Here is a 17,182-nt window from a genome sequence, read left to right as displayed (position 1 = left end):
CCGATTAATCAACTGAATGCCCCAATGATCATGGCTAATTTTTAGGGATGAAACATACTCCAAATATACTCCATAAGGATGACCTCAAGCGGCACATTCAAAACTCCTTCACAATCTAAACAACTAATCAAATAATTTATTTTTGCTCTCAAAGTTGTAATTGAAGTCTGCCTGGCAAAATGGAGACCGTTTGTGAACTGCTGTTTTCAGATTTTGCCACAGATTCTCAATTGGATTAAGGTCCGGACTTAGACTGGGCCATTCTAACACATGAATATGTTTTGCTTTAAACCAGGGGTCTCAAACTCAATTTACCTGGGGGCCGCTGGAGGCAGAGTTTGGGTGAGGCTGGGCCGCATTAGGTTTTCCACAGGAAATGCTGTTAAAAAAAATGCAGCGTTCGAAGTGCCGTTCGAACGGTGCATTTAAGGCCTTACGTAACTTCCGAAGCCATAGAAAGTAAATAGCGCCCTCTACTGGTATTAAAGTGATTTAGCCACAGATCAAATTAAAAACCTGGTCCAAAGACAGAACCATTAAACTGCAATATCCTATTTTATGTACAACTAATCGGTGGTTTATAGACTACGAATTGTTATTACGTTTTAACAAGGTATATTTTGTTCAAGTTATGCTGAAGCTACAATTGGGGGAAAAAATCACCTAGAACCTTATATTTGCCTATAGATATTCAAAGCGAAAGATTAATTCCTTAATTCATTCAATTTAAACAGAAAAAAATGGCTGTGACGACGACACCTTGACTCTTCTTCTATTAAATAATAAATAAATACTAATTATTTCAGCGACATCACGTAAGATGCGTTACGTATGCGCACAGACAGAGGTTGAAGTTCGCTCTGTTTCCCATTTCAACACAAAGGCTGGTACACGGAGGAGTCTCCTTCGTTGGCCGGGTTCTTCGAACTGTGCATGTGGCGAATTGGGACACGGTCGCACCATGGGTTTGGCCGTGTCTCAATTCACCAAATGCACCTTTTGAAGGTACCCTTCAAAGTACTCCTCAAAGTACTCCTCAAAGTATAGTTTGAAGCTTCCGGAGGAGAATGTGTCCTCCTCAGTGTAGCCACCATATTGCTGAAGTGGGACAGGCTTACACCACGGACTGCATTTCCACCGCTGTCTTTGAGCGTACAATATGTACATTACGTATGTTTTTTAAAATTATTTATTATTTAATAGAAGAAAAGTCAAGATGTCGTCGTCACAGCCGTTTCTTTCTGTTTAGATTGAATATCAATAGGCAAATATAATGTTCAAGGTGATTTTTTTCTCAATTGTAGCTACTTCATAACTTAAACAAAATATACCTTGTGAAAACGTAATAAGAGAGACAGAGGTAACAGTATCATTTTGACATTCATAGTCCATAAACCAGAGAAAACTGATTAGTGGTACATAAAGTGGGATATTGCAGTTTAACGATTCGGTATTTTGGCCAGTGGCTACACCACTTTAATAACAGTAGAGGGCACTGTTTCCTTTCTATGCCTTGCTAGTTCTTTTCATCTTATTATTGTAGAGTATTTTCTAGCAGTCCAGCGCTACATCAAACTAGTATCTTGATTTACTAACACGAAGGTAAAGGACATGTGCCACCAGGGGGGTGCAGACCTATGGAATGTACCGGAACTCATGAAGATTTTGTGCACGTCTCAGGACTCTGTTCTATCCTTTCCTGAGAGTCTGTTGCTTCATTGTTCACATTACCTGTGTGGAACTCATTAAACCTTCTGGACTTTATGTTTCAGTCTCTTGGTCTTTGACGCTTACAATAGAAACGAACATTCTTACATTATTCTTATTGCAGTAATAATTTCTAATGATAATAATGTCTTCTTATTGTCTAGCAATAACTGCACATTCCTTTATTCCATGCAACTCCCCTCCTTTTTCATCATCAAACACACGGCCTGTACATATCTTTATTCAGAATAACAGTTTCATGTCACACTGTTGTAGGTGAGGTAAACCAGTGCGAACATTTGAATGTGTATTGCGCAGCGGACTTTATGGGTTGTGTTTTTGGCTCGTACGGCTCTGTATAGGGTTGGTCTGTCCAGTGCATCATCCTTATTTTACGGTGGCCGGCTCACCATGGTCCCTTTCCTTTGTTTTTGTAAGTTGTTTTTTTTACCCGTCTTTCCATTTTTGACCGACACTGAAGCACTATAAAAATAAACACCCGTTTGAACCCTTATCCTTGTTTCCTGTGTCCTTTCATAAATATGTTTGATTCCTTTGTGTTGTAACAGCAGCAACTTTAAAAAAAAATTTTTTTTTGAAGTGCTGTGGATGCAGCGTGCTGGGACAAATGTCCGCGTGTGCCCAATAGAAATGAGGCACCAGTCAGACACGGAAGAAAACACTCCATGATAACGCTGCTGTAACTTTCACTCATTGAGAAATGTTTCTCTACATCAAACCCGGCCGATGTCCCGTCCCCGAGAGCCATATACCCCACCGTGATTGGTAGGTTCGTTCAGCTCCGCACACAACACTGTAAAGTGTCATACATATCAAACTCGCGGGCCGCACTAACATTAAAGTTTCATATTAAGGCAGGGGCCGTAAACTCGGGGCCCCCGGGCTGCAATTGGCCCGCGAGTCTGAGACTCCTGCTTCAAACCATTCCATTGTTGCTTAGACTTCATGTTTAGAAATCATTGTCCTGCTGGAAGGTGAACCTCCGCCCCAGTCTCAAGTCTTTTACAGACTCAAACAGGTTTTCTTCCAAGATTGCCCTGTATTTAGCTCCATCCATCTTCAGCATAATGCTGCCATCACTATGTTTTACTGTGGGGATGGTGTGTTCAGAGTGAGTGCATGGTTAGTATTCCTCCACACATAGCGTTTTACTTTTAGGCCAAAATTTTGATTTTGGTCTCATCAGACCAGAGCACCTTCTGCCACATCTTTGCTGTGTCCTCCAAATGACTTCTAGTGAACTGGGAACAAGACTTCTTATGGATGTTTTTTAACAATGGCTTTCTTCTTGCCACTCTTCCATAAAAAACAGATTTGTGTAGTGCACGACTAATAGTTGTCCTGTGAACAGATTCCCCCACCTGAGCTGTGGATCTGGTTCTCTCTTCCAGAGTCACCATGGGCCTCCTGGCTGCGTCTCTGATGAGTGCTCTTCTTGTTCATTCTATAAGGTTTAGTGGACGGCCATGTCTGGGTAGGTTTGCAGTTGTGCCATACTCTTTCCATTTCCAGATGAAGGATTGAACAGTGCTCCTTGAGATGTTCAATGCTTGGGAAATCTTTTTAGATCAAGCCTCGCATTAAACTTCACCACAACTTTTTCTCTGACCTGTTTGGTGTGCTACCTTTGATTTTATTTTGTGGTTTGCTTCCCGGCACTCTCTCAAGAAACTTCTGTGGCTTTCATAGCACAGTTGCATTTATACCGAGACAAGATTACATACAAGTGGACTCTTTTTAGTCATTCAATCTTTCCAAAATCATCAGGCAACTTCTAAAAAAAAAGGGACTATTTAGTTTTATTTATTTATTTTTTTTATCTGGAAATCTTGTCAAATATTTCCTTCCACTTCACACTTGTGTGCCATTTTGTGTTGCTCATTCACATAAAATGCTAAGAAAATGTATTTAAATGTGTGGTTGTGATGTGACAATATATGAAAAAGTTCCAGAGGGATGAATACTTTTGCAAACCACTGTATTTTCAAGATGCCATACTGTTGATCAACTGCCATTTTCATTTATACTTGTACTTACTTCATTCTTCACTTTTATTTTCTTAATCAATGATATGCATAGAATTTGGTAGTGTTGCATTGTCATTTTGGTACAACTGAAAAAGAATCTGCTACTCACTAGGGTGATCTGCAGCTATTCATAGGTGTGACGGACAGCTACACGGCTCTTTGTTGTTATGGCATTTACAGCGACGATCTACATCGGCTCCTATTGGACACAGCGACTTACTAACACAGAACTCAGTGGATTTGTTTCTTTTATTAAGTCGTTGAATGAATATTGCGATTTTAAAAGTGCAACTTATAACATTATGATTCACGGGTCTCAAAATTATAACTATATAGTAGGCACAAGCACTGTAGGTCTTATTTGGCATATCTTTAAAACAACCATTTCAATAGATTATCTTGTAGGTGTCATAATGCAGCCTTTATATCTTATACACTCACTGTGGTGGAGGGTCTGGGAAAGTGCTCTCGCTGCGCTGACTGTGAGGACTGTGGTTCCCATAGTGACTGGAGACAGCACCTCCAGGTGGTAAGTTCCAGTAAGGCACATGAACCCCACCAGGGATGGCTAAATGGTTATCTGGAAGACAACAAAGTAAAACAACAAATCAAATATGAATAAGTCACAATATCCAAGAATGACACTATGCAAGAATGACACTTTATTTATGAACTATTATTTTTGAACAGTAAAGTAATTGAGCAGTCACCAGGTAGCTAACTGTGTAACTTTATAATGAACTGATCTCGTTTAAAAGTATTCCAATACAGGGCTTTGCATTGATACACGTATTGCCAAGAAGTCACTCTTCAAATGACTATGACACTGTGCCACTTGATATTTGTCCATAACAACTGCATCAAGTATTTTTTGCCCAGTCTAGCTAGTTTTTAAGTGTACTAACTAGACATCAGGTGCAGTCATCAGGTGCAATCATCAGGTGTATTGTCAGGTGTATATCAGATGTTGTCAGGTACACTCACAGTATGGAGTCTGTGGTTCCAGTGGGTTCCTGTTGTAGTAGTGATGATGATGAAGAGGAGGAGGATTTTCATAAGGAGATCTTCTGTAGACATCTCCCAGAGTGGACGAAGGATGTGCGGGAGGGTACAAAGGTATCCTACAACACAGACATTCATTTTTCTACAAATACACCAAGTGCCTCCCAAACTAGTTTTTCACAACCTAAATAGACTGTATCACTGTTTCACTAAAATATGACGGAATATGTCAGTTTGCATCACCACTTATTTTGATTCATTCGGGTGCTTCAACTTTGACCCCCGCCCAAACCACAATGCTATCCTGTGACTGGCCGGGCCCAACGCACCAGTGGGAACATGCAAAGATTCTCGTGAGTTTGAGAGCTCACAAATATCACAAGAATCTATCTTTGTTGCATGAGGTTAATATTCCTAAAAAAGCCCAGCTGGCCCTGGATAGCAGTAGATTTTCAAGTACATGTTTTTATTTTTGACAAATGGCTGTGCGGCATGGGAGCTAGTTAATATGTAATGTTTTATACCTGGGAGTGTCCATTGGTCTTGGGTACAGTAGTCCGTTTGGCTGGTTCAATGGGTACAGCGCCTGTCCTCCCAGACCCAGAGCAGAGCTGTAGCCCAGGATAGGACTCTGAAAGGCCACACGGGGGAGCTCTGGAGCAGGAGTCGCCTTATCCACCACAGTCTTCACATTCATAGGAACAAGAGGGAAGTCTGTCTCTACAGCTGCTTCTCTCCTCTCCTCCTTCCTCTCCACCTTTCTCTCCTCTTTCCTCTCATCTCTCCTTCGCTGGAGACCAAACTCCCTGATACGGTCCGGCTGGGACACAAAATGTAAAAAAATAATAATAAAGTAAAAACGGCCCAAGTAGCATTCAAGCAATTGCACGAGAGATAAAAAATGATATACTTTGAATTGACTAGTTTGAGCTGTCAAATTTCAATGTTTTTTTTGTTTTTTTTTTGTCAAAGTAAATATGGAATACATGATTTTCAAACTGCTAAAAGAGGAAGTATGTATTTTAAATCTATGTAACTCGCAAACCTTTTAGCACATAGTTACTATCCACATGCATTCATTCTCAGGCACATGCACAGCTTTAGAACAGCTTTTTCAGATGGCAAAATTTGGGTATCAGTCAGAGCACTGCTTTGATTATTTATGGGTTTTTGAAATATCATTATTAGATGTAGTCAGTGCACAGCTGTCTCATTTTGCCACAAAGCGGTAAAAATTTAAATTTACTCATTTTCAAGTCCCTGGTTTTAACTTACCGGTTTCTCAGGATCATTTGCTCCAGTGGCAGCAACTTTCAGCTCCAGTTCTCTCTCTCTGTGAAAACAAAACAAAAAAGTAAAATTAGTTTTCCCACAGTTATTTCTGTATTTTTCCCCCACAGTGATTCCAAGAGAAATTCCTGGACCTTTTCTTGTTCCTGTGTTGTTCGGCGATCTGCTCCTGGAGGTCTTTTCTGTAGCGTTCTTTCTTCATCTGTAAAATTTCTTCTGTGTTTGCTGCTCCTACAAAAAAGATTGAATGCATAAATGAAAAAAATAACATTTCTGGATTTACTAATTTCATATTTCATCTGCACATGTACCGATGAGGAGGCCAGTTGCAAACTCCTCTTCCCCGCTCCATGTTGTTTTAGATCTCCGCCCAAACTTGATATCCCTCTTCTCCCTTAAAATAAATAAATAAATAAAAAAAATAAAATACAAAGTTAGAAACAGACATTCAATATCTGCAATTAAAGTCACAGTTTGTTGGATATTTAAATGTGCACTATGTTACTTTCGGGATGTGACTGTGCACCTGGTTGCCTCCATGGATATGTTTGGAGATTGCTTTGCCAGAAACAGTTTGTCATTAAACCAATCAATCATGCATTTATTTAAAGTAAAGGTATTTTTATAGCAAATATCTTGCAAAAAAAACACATTGTTGTTATTGTGAGCAGGGTCACCTCTCCACAGATCGAACCTGTAACTTGGCCTAGTGGTGTCTTCTGCTTGGTTCCATTGAGATTGGTATATTTAATGCCAATCTCCTAACTGTTTGTACAGGTCTAAACTACAGGGTTAGCAGCTTTTACACCAAATAAGAGGGAGGCCATCTGACCCAGAGGGAGGGTACATCTGACACACAGAGAGGGTGCCTCTGACACACCTCTGAAATGTCCCTGACACACAGGGACATTTCAGAACACGTTTGCAGAGGTCTAAACTATCGATTAGCAGCTTACAGTCCAATTCATTTTCCATTACCAGTCAGTCTTATTGATCCCATTCTTCACAGTATTATATTTCTGCGTTCTCTCTGTTAACTCTGTTAACTGGATGTTTTGTGTTTCTTCTGACTCCAGGTCGATGCATCTCCCTGCTCTGTTGGGAGCATCAGCTGTAGGGGGCGCTTTCTCCTGCCCACTGGTGTCCTCTGTGAGCGTTGCAGCGTCTCTCCGAGAAGGTGGTCGAACATTTGGGATGAGAGAAGGCTGTCGGGCAGGAAGGTTTGGTTTGGAGAAGACACAAAAACTAAACTTTATTCCAAGTTGGTCTAAATTATGACCCATTACTGAGCTATTATGTAAAAGTGTGAATTATATTTTATAAATTGTTCACAAAACTATACCTTAAACAGTCTCGGGTCATTGCAGAGGGACAGTGGCTCAGGGTCCCCAAAGTCTTTCTGGGCTTTCTGTAAGAACAGATTAAATAATCAAAAGCGTTATTATGAAAATTGCTTTATAAGTAAAAAATCATTGTGTCATTTATTTACGCTTAGATAGGAGCACAAAATTACACACAAAATGTATAACTGTATATGAAAAGTGTCTGTTGTTGTCTGTTTGTTCATGACAAATAGGCTGTTTGGGAAAAAGTCTAAAGACATATTGATGTTGCAAATGGCAATGTTTAAAGAGACAAATTGAGAAGACAGTTACAACATGTTTTATTTAATGTTGATCTATTATGAAAAGAAATGTGATATTTTGCATTCCAATAAAAAATCCAAGGTCTAATCTGACAATATAGGAGCCAAGTGAGTGCCAGTTGTAAAACAAGACCAAACAGTGGTATTACAAGCCTCAGATCAGGTTTCCTACAGGAGACAACATAAGACGGCCTCAATCAATACTTTATAAACAACCGCACGTGTCTGTCTGTCTGTCTGCTTTTCACTGTCAATGTAAGACAATAGAAACAGACACAAGGAGAGGGTCAGATGAAGTAGAGGATGCACAGTAGCTGGTAAGATGGATAAGAGGAATCAGAGAGGGTAAGATGGAGAAGAGGAGAAAATTAGAGGGAGCAGAGGATGCAAAGGAGTGATTGACAGCTCTGAATTTAAAAGCCCTATTGTGGTGAAAACCTGTGGTCACATGATATTTCCAGGTTTGTGGTTGTGGAGGGACATGAACTCAATTAAACATGAGACACTTAAACAGAAATTGACACCAGCATAGTGGTGTACAGTGGAAAAGTGAAATCCACCGTGTAACCCTTTTAAATGACCCAGGTAGAATGTACAGGAGTTAAAATGGTAAATTGCTAAAACCCAGTCCTAAACCGGGACTAAACCGGGACTAAACCGGGACTAAAGCAGGTCTAAACAACTGTTAATTGATACTGAGCACTGAAGACTGAACAAGAGCAGCACCGAAACCAGGACTAAACAAGGACGTAACAAGGACTTACCCAGGACTTAACCAGGACTAAGCCAGGAGTAAGCCAAAACTAAACAAGGACTAAACCAAGACTAAACCAAGACTAAACCAGGAATAAACCAGGAATAAACCAAGGCTAAACAAGGCTAAACCAGGACTAAACCAGAACTAAAGGAGGTCCTAACCAGGTCTATATCTCCTGCGTTTCCAGTGTTACCTGTGTGATGTAGTGCCTGTAGTCCATGCGGAGTTCTTGTTGCAGTTTTTGTTTTTTCTTCTCGTACTCTAGGCCAAGAGGCAACCCCACACTCGACTCACATTCTGGAAAAACAAAACAATCCTTTTATATTTAAAGGCCTTACAAGTCAGCTACGAAAAGAATGCAGTGATTCATTTTGACAATACAAAAAAGGTTACCACTATTTATAAATAGTTTTGCTTGCCTTTACAGAAAGCTGTGTTGCGAGTGCAAATGCACAGTTAAATGTGACCTCACAGACTGCTGTACCTTGTGCTTGTGTTTTGGGAGGGATGTTCTCCTTCACTGTGGTCACATAGGTTCTTTGGGGCCTGCTCTACAAATGAAACATAAAATACCACATTAGATCACAGACAGTTGAATATTTTCATGTATTTAAGTTCCATATCCTCCCGGTGGGACGTGAACGGAACACCTCCCTAGGGAGGCGTCCAGGAGGCATCCTGAGCAGATGCCCGAGCCACCTCAACTGGCTCCTCTCGACGTGGAGGAGCAGCAGCTCTACTCCGAGCTCCTCCTGTGTGACTGAGCTCCTCATCCTATCTCTAAGGGAGCATCCAGCCACCCTGCGGAGGAAACTCATTTCAGCCACCTGTATCCTGTCCTTTCGGTCATTACCCAAAGCTCATGACCATAGATGAGGGCAGGAACATAGACTAACCGGTAAATTGAGAGCTTTGCCTTCCGGCTCAGCTTCTTTACCACAATGGTCCGATACAGCAACCGCATCACTGCAGACGCTGCACCGATCCGCCTGTCAATCTCACGTTCCATCCGTCCCTCACTCGTGAACAAGACCCCAAGATACTTGAACTCCTCCACTTGAGGCGAGGACGCTCCACCCACCCGGAGAGGGCAAGCCACCTTTTTCCGGTCAAGAACCATGACCTCGGATTTGGAGATGCTGATTTTCAATTTTGCCAATTGTGCCCATTAAAATTGTGATTAATCTTGCAGCTGTAATATGTTATTTTCTAATGTCATCAGCACCTTAAGTTCCATAGAAAGTATTTATTAATGTCTTTAGACATACCTTTAGTTCCATATAGGGCAGATCTTGCTGTAAACTGGCTTTGTCGTCTGCCACTCGGGCCTTTCTCTCTCTGAGGAAGTTCTTCAGCTCATCCTCCATATCTGTGCAGCACACAGGGTTTATGGTTTAGTGTTTAAGATGAGGGTCAGAAGAACCTACAGAGAAAAATACAGAGCTATTAGTAACTGCAATTCTACACTTAACAATAAACTGGTATAACAAATTATAGGTGTTTTCCATATACACAGGAGACTGAGGGGGTATGAACAAAAGTAAATTTTAATCATCTCAATATATTGTATGCGGTGTTGGAGAACCCCTCCCCGAACCGCCACCTTAACGTGGTGGAGGGGTTTGAGCACCCGAATGATCCTGGGAGCTATGTTGTCGGGGGCTTCATGCCCCTGGTAGGGTCACCCATGGCAAACAGGTCCTGGGAGACGGGTCTGGCCCAGCCCGAAGGAACGACGTGGGGCCATCCTCCCGTGGACCCGCCACCTGCGGGAGGAGCCATGAGGGGCGGGTGCGGAGAGATCCGGGCGGCAGTCGAGGGCGGGGACCTCGACGACCGGATCTCCGGACATGGAGACTAGCTCTGGGGACGTGGAATGTCACCTCGCTGGGGGGGAAGGAGCCTGAGCTTGTGCGGGAGGTTGAGCGTTACCGGCTAGATATAGTCGGCCTCACCTCCACGCACAGCTTGGGCTCTGGAACCCAACTTCTTGAGAGGGGTTGGACTCTGGCGTTGCCCATGGGGAGCGGCGGTGAGCTGGTGTGGGCTTGCTCATTGCCCCACAGCTCAGCCGCTGCGTGTTGGGGTTCACTCCGGTGAACGAGAGGGTCGCGTCCCTGCGCCTTCGGGTCGGGGACAGGTCTCTCACTGTTGTGTCGGCCTACGGGCCAAACAGCAGTGCAGAGTACCCGGCCTTCTTGGAGTCCCTGGGAGGGGTACTAGACAGTGCACCAACCGGGGACTCCTGGGGGATTTCAACGCCCATGTGGGTAACGACAGTGACACTTGGAGGGGCGTGATTGGGAGGAACGGCCTCCCCCATCTGAACCTGAGCGGTGTTTTGTTATTGGACTTCTGTGCTAGTCACAGCTTGTCCATAACGAACACCATGTTCGAGCACAAGGGTGTCCATCAGTGCACGTGGCACCAGGACACTCTAGGTCGGAGGTCGATGATCGACTTTGTTGTCGTGTCATCTGACCTCCGACCGCGTGTCTTGGACACTCGGGTGAAGAGAGGGGCTGAGCTGTCAACTGATCACCACCTGGTGGTGAGTTGGATCCGCTGGCGGAGGAGGAAGCCGGACAGACCTGGCAGGCCAAAGCGCATTGTGAGGGTCTGCTGGGAACGTCTGGCGGAGCCCTCTGTCAGGGGGGTCTTCAACTCCCACCTCCGGGAGAGCTTCTCCCTGATCCCAGGGGAGGTTGGAGACATGGACTCCGAGTGGGCCATGTTCTCCACCTCTATTGTCGATGCGGCTGCTCGTAGCTGTGGTCGAAAGGTCTGTGGTGCTTGTCGCAGCGGCAATCCCCGAACCCGGTGGTGGACACCGGAAGTAAGGGATGCCGTCAAGCTGAAGAAGGAGTCCTATCGAGCCTTGTTGGCTCGTGGGACTCCTGAGGCAGCTGATGAGTACCGGCGGGCCAAGCGGGCCGCGGCTCGGGCAGTCACAGAGGCAAAAACTCGGGGTTGGGAGGAGTTCGGGGAGGCCATGGAGGTGGACTATCGGACGGCCTCAAAGAGATTCTGGCAAACCATCCGACGCCTCAGGAGGGGGAAGCAGTGCTTCACCAACACTGTTTACAGTGCGGGTGGAGAGCTGCTGACCTCGACTGGGGATGTTGTCGGGCGGTGGAAGGAATACTTTGAGGATCTCCTCAATCCCACTGTCACGTCTTCCGAGGAGGAAGCAGAAACTGGGGACCCAGAGGCGGACTCGTCCATCACCCTGGCTGAAGTCACCAAGGTGGTTGACAAGCTCCTTGGTGGCAAGGCTCCGGGGGTGGACGAGATCCGTCCTGAGTACCTCAAGTCTCTGGATGTTGTGGGGCTGTCTTGGCTGACACGTCTCTGCAACATCGCGTGGCGGTCGGGGACAGTACCTGTCGAATGGCAGACCGTGGTGGTGGTCCCTCTGTATAAGAAGGGGGACTGGAGGGTGTGTTCCAATTACAGGGGAATCACACTCCTCAGCCTTCCCGGTAAGGTCTATTCCAGGGTACTGGAGAGGAGAATCCGACCGATAGTCGAACCTCGGATTCAGGAGGAGCAGTGTGGTTTTCGTCCTGGTCGTGGAACACTGGACCAGCTCTATACTCTCCATCGGGTCCTCGAGGGCTCATGGGAGTATGCCCAACCAGTCCACATGTGTTTTGTGGATCTGGAGAAGGCATTCGACCGTGTCCCTCGTGGTGTCCTTTGGGGGGTGCTCTGGGAGTATGGGGTCCGGGGCTCTTTGCTAAGGGCTGTCGGGTCCCTGTATGACCGGAGCAGGAGCTGTGTTCGCATTGCCGGCAGTAAGTCAGACCTGTTCCCGGTGCATGTTGGACTCCGCCAGGGCTGCCCTTTGTCACCGGTTCTGTTCATTATATTTATGGACAGAATTTCTAGGCGCAGCCAGGGGCCGGAGGGGGCCTGGTTTGGGAACCACAGGATTTCATCTCTGCTGTTTGCAGATGATGTTGTCCTGATGGCTTCTTCGAGCCAGGACCTGCAGCAGGCACTGGGGCGGTTTGCAGCCGAGTGTGAAGCGGCTGGGATGAGAATCAGCTCCTCCAAATCCGAGGCCATGGTTCTCGACCGGAAAAAGGTGGTTTGCTCTCTCCGGGTGGGTGGTGAGTCTCTGCCCCAAGTGGAGGAGTTCAAGTATCTCGGGGTCTTGTTCACGAGTGAGGGAAGGATGGAGCGGGAGATTGACAGGCGGATCGGTGCAACGTCTGCAGTGATGCGGTCGCTGTATCGATCCGTTGTGGTAAAGAAGGAGCTGAGCCCAAAGGCGAAGCTCTCGATTTACCGGTCAATCTACGTTCCTACCCTCACCTATGGTCATGAGCTCTGGATAATGACCGAAAGGACAAGATCGCGGATACAAGCGGCTGAAATGGGCTTCCTCCGCAGAGTGGCCGGGCGCACCCTTAGGGATAGGGTGAGGAGCTCGGTCACAGGGGAGGAGCTCGGAGTAGAGCCACTGCTCCTACACGTCGAGAGGAGCCAGTTGAGGGGCTCGGGCATCTGCTTAGGATGCCTCCTGGACGCCTCCCTAGGGAGGTGTTCTGGGCATGTCCCACCGGGAGGAGGCCCCGGGGAAGACCCAGGACATGCTGGAGGGACTATGTCTCTCGGCTGGCCTGGGAACGCCTTGGGGTCCCACCAGAGGAGCTGGAGGACGTGTCCGGGGTGAGGGAAGTCTGGGAGTCCCTGCATGGTGTTGGAGAATACATATTCATTCCCTGTATTTAATATTTAAGAAGTCGTTTGTCCAGTTAGTTTTACATTTTTGTGAAAACACAAGGAGCAAGTGTGATTTTGTGATCCAAATGTGTAGTTTGGAATGTTGCCACATATGATATTAAACTTATAAATCTTGCATTTAATCAATTACAGGTGTTTTTATTGGGAAAACACGCATTCCTGCTGTGAGCATGGTTGCCTCTCAACAGATCTGACCCGTAACTTGACCTGGTTGTTTCACCACCTTGTCTCCATGTAGATAAACATGCTTAATGCCATACAGGAAAAACAATGGCATCTCCATAGAAACAAGCAGGTGAAAGACCTTAAACTAGAAAAAGAGAAAAAATAATAATAATAATTTAATTAATTAATAGAGACATTATATATATATATATATATATATATATATATATATATATATATATATATATATATATAATCTTTACGTAGTTTAGCAAAGTCTCTAAGGGGCTTACAGTTTGCCCCAGTAACCCAAGTAGACCACAACATTTTTGCATTTTAAGAATGCATATTTAATGAGATTATATTGAAGTAAACTGCATATCCAGTAGGTTAGACGACTGTAACGGCCTGCTCACTGGTCTCTCCAAACGACCCTTAACACAGCTGCAGTACATCCAGAACGCTGCTGCTCGGGTCCTGACTAGAACCAGGAAGTATAAGCACATAAGTCCTGTGTTCAGGTCTCTGCACTGGCTTCCTGTAGCTCAAAGAATAGACTTTAAAGCAGCTCTGCTTGTGTATAAGTCTCTCCATGGCCTAGGTCCAAAGTATATCTCCGACATGTTAGTGCCATATGAACCATCTCGCAATTTGAGGACCTCAGGGACCGGCCTCCTGCTGGTGCCCAGAGTCAGGACTAAACATGGGGAATCAGCGTTTAAGTTTTATTCAGCTAAAACTTGGAACAGTCTTCCTGAAGATGTGAGACAGGCCTCTACTTTGACAATGTTTAAATCCAGGCTCAAAACGGTTCTGTTTAGCTGTGCATACGACTGAAAGGTTTTTATTCTGCAGTCTTCTCTTTTAATGTTAATTTTATGATGATTATTTGTTATTATTGATTATTGTTTTGATTTGTGTGATTTGAATGTCTTTCTTATTCTGTAAAGCACTTTGAATTACCTTGTGTACGAATTGTGCTATACAAATAAACTTGCCTTGCCTTGCCTTGCATATGTTGTCCCTTAAAGAGGTGCTTTACCGCTTTTGTTGTTGTAATCCCCGTTGTCAGGCAACTACAGCTTCCATCCGAGCTAAATGCTAATGCCAAGCTTAATTTAACGGGAATAATTAGCGTGTCTTAAAGTTATCATTATATAAGACTGTTATAAAATGCCTTTAGATGTTTAAATGAACCCGTATTTAGCGACATTTAGGAGCTAAGTAGCTTACACAGACGTAAACCAACAGCAAACCACGTTATAATTCTGCTATTTTCTCCCAAAACATGATAGCAAACTAGAATATGGATAGTGCGAAAAGCACTGTCTATATTTTATAAAAGATGGTTAAATGATCATACCATGGATTAAAAATGTTTCTGAGGCTCTGGTAGTTGCAAAGGCTGGAAATGGAAATATTTTGTTGTAAAGTTTTAAAAAAGCACAAAAACATTTCCGGTTTGTCAAATTAAAAGCGTTTTAGTTTTTTTTTTTTTGTTTTTTTGTTGTTTTTTTTTTGGCTACGCCATATTAAGATATTGGACTATTTAATATCAATTTCGCGATTTAAATTTGTTAATAAACATTTAGGAGTTAGTCTGCTATGAACTGTGTGTTTATTTGAGTTTTTGTGAGTTTGAATGTTCTTATTTTGAAGGTCGATATTACAGTTTCCATTGTTGTGACTGGCTTAAACAGCTCCTACAGTTACTCTAGCAGCTGTAGAGACGAGCCTTTCCATGCTTCAAATGTACAAGCACAATTTACTTATTATTAGTTTCACAGTTAATTAATGCAAATGGACACCCTCTCTCATATTCTAAACTCTGCAAATTTTAATGGGAATATTGAGTGGGATATATATATATAAAACAATGAAATCACTTATTTTAAAATACTACTGGAATAGAAATGGAAAAAGATATTAGTAAGTTTGGCCATGTGTGTGTGTGTGGGGGTGTGTGTGTGTGTGTGTGTGTGTGTGTGTGTGTGTGTATATATATATATATATATATATATATATATATATATATATATATATATATATATATATATATATATATATATATATATATATATATAATTACTTTTTCAAATCTTTGTATGGTGTTTGAATCAAGCCTGAGCTTATTTACTTTTTTATTATTATTAATATTAGTTAATAATATAGTTCATCAGTTACCAAGGTGACACAATTTACACATTATGTCTTTGTAATACTTCAGTCATCCAAGTATGATCCATAGTAAAAGAAAAAGTTGATTCTGTCAGCTGGACAAAAAGGTTTTTTTTATGAGAGAGGACTTTTTGCTTCTCATCCAAGCTAAAAAAAAATAAAAATGTTTTGTCCAGTTGACAGAATAGAATTTTTCTTTTACTATTTCACACATTATGAAAAATGCAAATATGTTTTAAAATACAACACCAAAAGACTAAAATGACAATGCTCACTGCAGCACTTACAGAGAGATGGGTGACTTTTTTCATAAGAAGTAAAGTGAATTGGGGCTGATTGAATTGATGGAGCTGGAAGCCCACAAGCACTTACTATTTGGAATACGGCAGCTAGTGTGTTAGTGGCCATTTATATAAAGAGTATATGATTACCACCCATTGTTACCATTATGTAAGCCCTGAGCAAACTTTGGTATAGTTTGTTAAAGATAAATTCAAATATGTCAACTGGATAAAAAGTTGTAGTAGTCAAGACATTTTGTGGCTCATCCAAGCCACTTCTTCAGTTCTGGTCAAATCACTGGTGGACACTGCCTTATATCTATCTAAAGGGAGGAGCTAACTATCCTGAAACTAACACACCTATTGCTTACAGTTTCTCTTCAACTTTTGGGATAGTTGTAATGTTGATTCCCACCAGGTGGGCATGGGTCACATGAGCACAAGATGTGTATACTACTTTTAAATATGATGTTCTCCTGTGCTCAGGTGAGGCGGAGGATCTGGCACCAGGTAGCCTTAGTGACTCAAGATTGATACATTTAGCCAACAAACAAAAGCTTTTGCTAGGAAGCTATTGCGCACATCATCAGGCCACATGGAGTTCAGTAAGATGTACCAAGAGTGCAGCAGTGCCCAGAAAACAACATAAGCATCAAACTACACACAGGAGTCCATGTGAGCTTTACCTGTGGATACAGAATTATTATTTCAATGCAATCATATTAAAGTGTTTTTGTTTGGAACTCTTGGATGATTTAATTCATGTTGGACATTTATGTGGATTGAATAGGTTAATGTGATTCTGTGGTGCTTTTGTTGCTGTTTATTTCACATTGTGGATGTGTTTAAATGCAATGGCTCACTGAAAAGCTGTAATATAAAAGGAAACATAAGCCAAACAAATGGTGCAGCCTCATGTTCTGAAATTGCCTATTTGTGGCAAACTCACTGAAAAGCCATTCTGAATAAAGCTGAAAAAAATCAATCAATAAAATGAAGGAAATGATGCCAGAAATAAAAGGGCTCATGAAATAAAAGCAAAATGTGTCTTATATAAAATAATCTCTTGATACTTTGAATGAAATGTGTGAAAATTTCTTGAGTCACTGCTATTTATGCTATCACAAATGATCATGCCAAAAATGTTTTGCAAACTTTCAAAATGAAATGCAGTGAAAGATTTAAACATTTACACCGAGCATGGGTCAATGAAATGGAACAAAATGGCTTTAAGATTTATATGAAATGAAATAAATCCCCCCAACCCCCTAAAACAAAATTACAATATCCAGCATGGAATGATGTAAAGCATGCAATCCTCAAATCACAAAACCTATTCTTCAGCTTTTCAGATATG

The 17,182-nt window shown here is 42.7% G+C and overlaps 1 protein-coding gene across 1 annotated transcript in view; it reads right to left on the bottom strand.

The window, feature by feature from the left end:
• Window positions 1-14,789, bottom strand: part of LOC117377281 (centrosome and spindle pole-associated protein 1-like) — a 44,709-nt gene extending 29,920 nt beyond the window's left edge. Inside the window, exons 1-12 of the mRNA XM_055224950.1 lie at window positions 14,730-14,789; window positions 9,718-9,872; window positions 8,934-9,000; window positions 8,643-8,746; window positions 7,390-7,455; window positions 7,026-7,252; window positions 6,359-6,441; window positions 6,182-6,278; window positions 6,033-6,090; window positions 5,282-5,577; window positions 4,740-4,876; window positions 4,197-4,335 (exon numbers count right to left, since the gene is read on the bottom strand). Coding sequence (XP_055080925.1) covers window positions 4,197-4,335; window positions 4,740-4,876; window positions 5,282-5,577; window positions 6,033-6,090; window positions 6,182-6,278; window positions 6,359-6,441; window positions 7,026-7,252; window positions 7,390-7,455; window positions 8,643-8,746; window positions 8,934-9,000; window positions 9,718-9,816 — 1,373 coding nt within the window. The 5' untranslated portion in view covers window positions 9,817-9,872; window positions 14,730-14,789. The remainder of the gene's footprint in view (window positions 1-4,196; window positions 4,336-4,739; window positions 4,877-5,281; window positions 5,578-6,032; window positions 6,091-6,181; window positions 6,279-6,358; window positions 6,442-7,025; window positions 7,253-7,389; window positions 7,456-8,642; window positions 8,747-8,933; window positions 9,001-9,717; window positions 9,873-14,729) is intronic.
• Window positions 14,790-17,182: the final 2,393 nt, after the last annotated feature.

This window comes from Periophthalmus magnuspinnatus, chromosome 10 (genome assembly GCF_009829125.3).
Source record: "Periophthalmus magnuspinnatus isolate fPerMag1 chromosome 10, fPerMag1.2.pri, whole genome shotgun sequence".
Taxonomy (NCBI): domain Eukaryota; kingdom Metazoa; phylum Chordata; class Actinopteri; order Gobiiformes; family Gobiidae; genus Periophthalmus; species Periophthalmus magnuspinnatus.
The sequence above is the reverse complement of the archived record's forward strand: the minus strand, read 5'-3'. Positions and strand labels throughout refer to the sequence as shown.